Source organism: Ursus maritimus, unplaced genomic scaffold (genome assembly GCF_017311325.1).
Source record: "Ursus maritimus isolate PB19 unplaced genomic scaffold, ASM1731132v1 scaffold_28, whole genome shotgun sequence".
Classification (NCBI taxonomy): domain Eukaryota; kingdom Metazoa; phylum Chordata; class Mammalia; order Carnivora; family Ursidae; genus Ursus; species Ursus maritimus.
Genome location: NW_024425341.1, coordinates 20,914,175 through 20,921,070, shown reverse-complemented (window position 1 = coordinate 20,921,070; position 6,896 = coordinate 20,914,175). Strand labels below are relative to the sequence as shown.

The 6,896-nt window shown below is 42.4% G+C and overlaps 1 protein-coding gene across 1 annotated transcript in view; it reads left to right on the top strand.

The window, feature by feature from the left end:
- Positions 1-167: 167 nt before the first annotated feature.
- MCPH1 (microcephalin 1) overlaps positions 168-6,896 on the top strand; it is a 243,062-nt gene continuing 236,333 nt past the window's right edge. Inside the window, exons 1-2 of the mRNA XM_008706148.2 lie at positions 168-682; positions 1,388-1,479. Coding sequence (XP_008704370.1) covers positions 634-682; positions 1,388-1,479 — 141 coding nt within the window. The 5' untranslated portion in view covers positions 168-633. The remainder of the gene's footprint in view (positions 683-1,387; positions 1,480-6,896) is intronic.

The following is a 6,896-nucleotide window of genomic DNA, read 5'->3' as shown; positions in this document are numbered from 1 at the left end:
CCCCCCCCCCCCCCCCCCGCCGTGGGATCTGAGGCCCGGGGTCCCCAGGGGTGCCCGCCCTTCCCGCAGGCGCTCTTGGGGACGCTGAAGCACGGCGGTCTGGCCCTTCCAGCGGTAATTCCGAGCGCTGACGACAGGGCGGCGCACAGGGACCCCGTGCTCGCGGGGTGAGCGTGACCGCGCGGTTGGAGATTCGGGGAAGTTTCTTCTGAAGTCCCACAGGGGCTGCGAACTACCACTCTGCTCCTTCCCCGTCCGCAGTTCCCAGGTGGGCCAGTGAGGCTCCGGGAAGCTTCTGAGTGTCCTTACGGAGACAGAGGGGTTTGACTAGGGTTTGGGGGACACCCGTGCTCGTAATTTCCAAGAGGACAGGAAGACTCGCGGGGAGAACACTGACCAGCAGTGTGACTGGAGGTGAACCGAGACCGAGCACTGGAAAAGCCCCTGTCCCCTTTAAAGCAAGCAGAAACCTTAACATTCCCCCCACCCACCCTCCTTGGGCTGTTTAGAAAACGTGGATGAGCGGATATCCGTGGAGACGGAGGGGAAGGGACGCGCGTCAGCCGTGCGCATGCTCAGTATCACCCACTCCTGGCTCTCCTGGCTTGGCGCGGTGCTGAGGGTTCGCGTCGTATGTCTCTCATGGCGGCTCCCGGGACCTCAGGGCGCCAGGTCTTGAAAGGTGAGGGGACTTCCTGCACTCTGGAAATTGAGTCGGCGGCCGCGGGCGGGCCTGAGGGCGTGCGCCAAGGTCTCGGCGAGCGCGTGGACGGGGCTTGCTAGGCGCGTGGGGAGCGGAGCCTGGCCTTTCCGGAAGTCAGCCTGGCAGCATCTGGAGGGAGGGTGTCCCCGAGTGCGGTGCTGTCACCGTCCCTGTCGGGAGTGGGGGGCTGTCCCCGAGTCCAGTCCAGTGTCTGACCCTGTGGGGAGTGGGGGGCTGTCCCCGAGTCCAGTCCTGTCCCCGAGTCCAGTCCTGTCCCCGACACCGTGGGGTGTGGAGGGCTATCCCCGAGTCCAGCCCAGTCCCCGGCCCTGTGGGGCGTGGGGGGCTGGCTGTCCCCAGGTATAGGAAGTTGAGTGGTTGTATGGTCCTTTACACCAACCATACTCTTCACTAGAAAAGTCGAGCCTAGTTTAGGAATCCGGGAAGAGCATCCAGTGTTAAAAGGTAAGGCTTGGCTTGTGTGTGAATAAAGTTGTTCTTTGCTTGGAGTTTTAAGAACCATAATCGCACTAATGCTATTTTGAATAGGCTTTTGATAGAAGAAGCTTTGAATTTACTTTTTAATGTAAATAATTTAGAACGAGATAAACATCTACTGAACTCCTTGGGGAGGGATGCTAGAATTTCAGATTTATTTCATGCTACTGTTTTGTTTATTTTCAGATGTAGTGGCCTATGTTGAAGTCTGGTCAGTGAATGGAACAGAAAATTATTCAAAGGCATTTACAAACCAACTTGTGGATATGGGGGCAAAGGTAAGAAATTCATTTTACCATTGCTACATATGGCAGTCCTCTGATACCTAATGGGAAATGCTTGTATTTTCTTTTTTTGGTAGTTACTATGTAGAACATGAGGGATGAGGACAAAGAGGACAGTGGGTGAGTGGTGCAGCAGGGGGGAGGGGCGAACCATGCTGCAAAGAAGTTTAGAATAGTCGAATTTATAGAACAGTTGGCCTTGTGGGTGATGTGAGAAGACTAGCCTAGAAACGTGGATTCTGCCACTGGTTAATTGGATGCAGGATGCTGTTGACCTAAGTGAGAAATGCAGGAAAAGGAAAAGGTTTTTAAGGGAAGGATTGTGGATTTTGGCATATTGAAAATATCTGACAGACATTTGGATATATGGGTCTGGAATTTGAGAAAGTCAAGCTGGAGATAATATTGTACGGGGTCAAGACCCTGTGGGTCAGGTGAGACCACTGCTGTGGGATTGACTCAGGCGGTTAGAATGAAAGGGGCTGCAGGTGGAGCCTATTTAGTATTTGGATGGCAGGTGATGGGAGCAGGGGACCCAGCAACAAAGAGGGGATGCCAGGAGATTCTGGAAAAGGAAGTCTGGAAGTCAGAGGAGGGATGCACTTCAAAGACAGAATTTTAAAGCAATGCAGAATCTTCAGACAAGTTGAGACTGGCAAGTGTACCTTAGATTTAAAACTCTAAGGTTATTGTTGAGTGTAGCACAGTTTTCAGTGAAATGGGTAAAAGGATTGGACGTTAGCCCAGGAATGAATGAGATACGGGGAATGGAGATGGTGAAGACAGGCTGCTCTCATGGGGACTTGAACTGTGAACAGAGTGTATTCATGTGTGGGGGGGGATTGTTGAGGGAGGATGGCATAGGCTGGGTGAAGGGAGAGATTAACACGGTGAGATCGGTGAGATGGGTGAAGGCATGCCGGAGTTTAGGATGAGGCAAGAGAGGCCTTGACACCCAGGGTGTAAAACGGAAGGAGGCATTCAGCCACGGGCAGAGAGGGTGCTCCTGAATCTTGTCTGCTCTTAACTAGCCTCTACCCTGATGGCCAGAGCAGACTGGAGTGGAGAGTGTTGAGCATGTTGGGGTAGGGTGCCCTTGTGAACCCGAGGAGACCCCTTCTTTTTTGATCTGTTGGAAGGTAGAAACCAGAGGGTGATTCCTTGTTTTGATGCCTACTCCCTACTTGGGCTGAAAGACGAGGTGCAGTGGCTGAGAAAAAGGCCGTGGAGTGTGGGAGCTGACAGAATGGCCCTTAAGACCATAGTATCTTAGTATTAAGATTTTCCATCTGTTGGCTCTTTTTGCTTTTCACCTTTTATTGAGAAAATCTTCAAATACAAAAGTGGGACATAGAGACCCAGTAATTGTTAAGATCTTAACATACGTGCTTTGTCTTCATCTCTTCCGTACAGTGTATTTACATGTGTATGTGGTTTTTTTTTCCTAAACTATTCGAAAGTGAGTCACAGATAAAATCTGCCCCTAAACTGGATCCGTGTGTAACCTCTAAGAACAAGGAATTTTCCTGTATAATAAAAAGACCATTATTACATCTGAGAAGATTAGCAATGGTTCCTAACGGATTCGACCACCGCAGAAAATATTTGTATTTCTGCCAGTGAATGAGAGCCCCACTGCTGCTCGTACTTGCTTTTGTCTTTACTTTGAGCCCTTTGGTGCCCTTCTGGTGGTACATCATCATGGTTTGAAATTGTATTTTCCCACATGTTTTCATATATTTATTTTGAGGAACCTGTTCAAGACTCCAGCTCATATTTCCACTGGGTTTTTCCTTCTCTTCTTGATTTGTAAGCATTCCTTCTGTTTTTTGGTTGACCCCATTGTTGGCCATATGAATTGCAAGATTTTCTAACTCTGTGGCTTGTCTTTTCATCTTCATGGTATCTTTTGATGATTGGAATATAGTTTATTTCTTTATGGTGAGCTTTGTTGCGAGTGTTTTTTTAAAAAAAACAACTATCTATGCCTATACCAAGATTACAAAGATTTCTCCTGTTATTTTCTGGAAGCTTTACCATTTTGCCTTTCACATCTAGATTTACTATATATCTGGAAGTGATTTTTATATATGGTGTGAAATAGTTTCATTTTTTTTCCATGTGAATTTTTTTTTTTTTTTTTTTTTTTAAAGATTTTATTTATTTATTCGACAGAGATAGAGATAGCCAGCGAGAGAGGGAACACAAGCAGGGAGAGTGGGAGAGGAAGAAGCAGGCTCTTAGCGGAGGAGCCTGATGTGGGGCTCGATCCCATAATGCCAGGATCACGCCCTGAGCTGAAGGCAGACGCTTAACCGCTGTACCACCCAGGCGCCCCCCATGTGAATATTTTTGATCTTAGCACCATTTATTGAAAAGACCATCCTTTAACCAATCTCTGAACTAATGCCTTTGCTTGTCGTCAGTCAGGTAACTATGTTTCAGTATCCGCATTATCTGTTCTCATGACAGACCACAGTCATAATTGCTCTTTATAATGAATCTTCGTAAGTCTTCTTGTTTTTCCTTCAAGGTGTCCTGGCAGTTCTTTGCCTTTTGCATTTCCAAATATATTTTAGAAGCAGTTTGTCAGCTTTCAAAAAAATTTTTTTTATAATATTTTTTTATTGTGTTAGTCACCATACAGTACATCCCTGGTTTTTGATGTAAAGTTCGATGATTCATTAGTTGCGTATAACACCCAGTGCACCATGCAATACGTGCCCTCCTTACTACCCATCACCAGCCTACAGCAACCTTTTTCATGACACATCTCTAAAGGCAAGAGGAACAAAGGATAAAATGAACTTGTGGGACTTCATCAAGATAAAAAGCTTCTGCACAGCCAACGAAACAGTCAAAAAAACTAAGAGGCAGCCCACGGAATGGGAGAATATATTTGCAGATGACACTACAGGTAAAAGACTGGTATCCAAGATCTATAAAGAACTTCTCAAACTCAACACACAAGAAACAAATAAACAAATCATAAAATGGGCAGAAGATATGAACAGACACTTTTCCAATGAAGACATACAAATGGCTAACAGACACATGAAAAAATGTTCAAAATCATTATCCATCAGGGAAATTCAAATCAAAACCACACTGAGATACCACCTTACGCCAGTTAGAATGGCAAAAATTGACAAGGCAAGAAACAACAATTGCTGGAGAGGATGTGGAGAAAGGGGATCCCTCCTACATTGTTGGTGGGAAATCAAGTTGGTACAGCCACTCTGGAAAACAGTCTGGAGGTCCCTTAAAAATTTAAAAATTGAGCTACCCTATGATCCAGGCATTGCACTACTGGGTATTTACCCCAAAGCTTTCAAAATTTTTGAATGGGATTGGATTGATAAAAATAGATCCATATGGCGAGAACTGACGTTTTTATGAAATTGAATCTTCCAACCCATGAATTTATATGCCTTTGTTGATTTTGGTTTCTTGAATTTCTTTCAGTAATGTTTCATAATTTTCTCTTTTATAAATGGTATCTTTAAAATTCCATTGTCTAACTGTTCCTGGTTGCTTTTATAAATGGTATCTTTTAAATTCCTTTTTCTAACTGTTCCTGGTATATAGAAATAATTTTTGCATATCTACCTTGTGTCCAGAAGACTTAGCAAACTCATTTATGTAATGTGGCATTTTTAGGACTTAAAAAATGTACACAATTGAATATTATGTGCACGGGACAGTTACTCTATTTTCTAATCCTAACTCTTTCTATTTCTGGACATGCTGCACTGTGAGGGCCTGTGTTAAATAGAGCACACTTATCAGGCATCTTTGTGTGGTTCCTCTGCTCAAGGGAAAGCTTTTTGCATTTTCACCTAATGCAATTTTTTTGTTTTGTTTTTTAAATTGGAGTATAGTTGACATACACAATACTGTATTTCAGGTTTATAGCATAGTGATTCCACATTTATGTACATTATGAAATGATCACCAGGATAAGTCTAGTTCTCATCTGTCACCAAAGTTACGGTGTACTTTTCGTCTCTATGACTTAAAACTGGAGCTTTGTACCTTTTCTAATCTTCACATATTTTGCCCATCACCCCTGTCCCCTCTGGTACCCACCAGTTCTCTATTAGTCCATTTTGTTTTTTAGATTACATGTATAAGTGATATCATATGCTTAATGCTTTTTTTTTTTACCAACTTTCAGATCCTAATTTGCTGAGAGTTTTCTTCATGAATTAACTTTTTAATGTCATCAATTGTGTTTTCTGCATATAATTGAGATGATCATAATTTTTTCTCTTTTACTTTGTTAACATAGTGAATAACTATTTATTTTAATATTAACCAACTTTGCAGTCCTGGAATAAACTCAAGTGGTGGGAATGCATTATCCTTTTTATGTATTTGTTGACAACAAGTTGCCAATATTTTGTTTTCTTCTTTTTCCATGCAAATATTTCAAGGAGTGATACTGGTCATTTTCATTCCTGTAGTGCTATTCTGTGGTTTAGTACTAAAGATAGGCTAGTTTCATAAAACAAATCGCAGAATTGTGACTCTTTCTCTTTTTTATTCTAAGTTTGTATAGGATTGGTATTTCTCTCTTAAATTTTTGGTATAATTTGCTGATGACGCCAACTAGTCCTTGAGTTTTCTTTGTAGATTTTTTAAAAACTTTTTTTGTTACAGTTTTTCATCTGTTTGAAAATTATAGGATATGCATTTTTTTCTATTATAAGTGCTTTTAGAAAGCTGGTATTTTTTTTTAAGAAATGTATTCATTTCATCTAAATTTTCAAAATTTATTGGATCAAAGCTATTCATAATATCCTGTTTGAATTTTTTAATGTCTTCACAGTCTATAGAGATGACCCCTTCATACCGATATTGGTTATTTGTGCCTTTTCTCTTATTTTCCTTATAACATTTACTTGGGTTTTATTGATTTTATTAGTTTTTCCAAGGAACCAACTTTTGGTTTCTTGATCCTCCTTTTCTTTTTTATTAATTCTGGCCTCATTTTTATAATACTCTAACTCACTCTTTGGTTTTAATTAGCTGTTCTTTTTCCAGCTTTTTAAGATGACTGCATTGACATTTTAACCTTCTTTTTGTGCATGCTTTTGTTATGACATAGTTAAATTCACATTTGTAAAGTGGAACGCAGGGTGCCGAATGGTGAACAGCAGTTAAACAACAGACTACAGAGAAATTGAAACAGGAGTTTATTACAGGTCTTGAAGGAGGTGCATGACGCCACGTACGCTTGAGAAGCCACACTGGGAGGTCAGGGCTAAGTACAGCCAGAGAGACTGGCAGGACCTGAGGCATATGTCTTTATTAGGCTCCATGGGGAATGCTTTCAGCTTCCTAGTCTAGGGCTGAATTAATCAATTCAAACCAAAGAATGAGGTTTTGGTAGCTTCAGAACCTTAAGG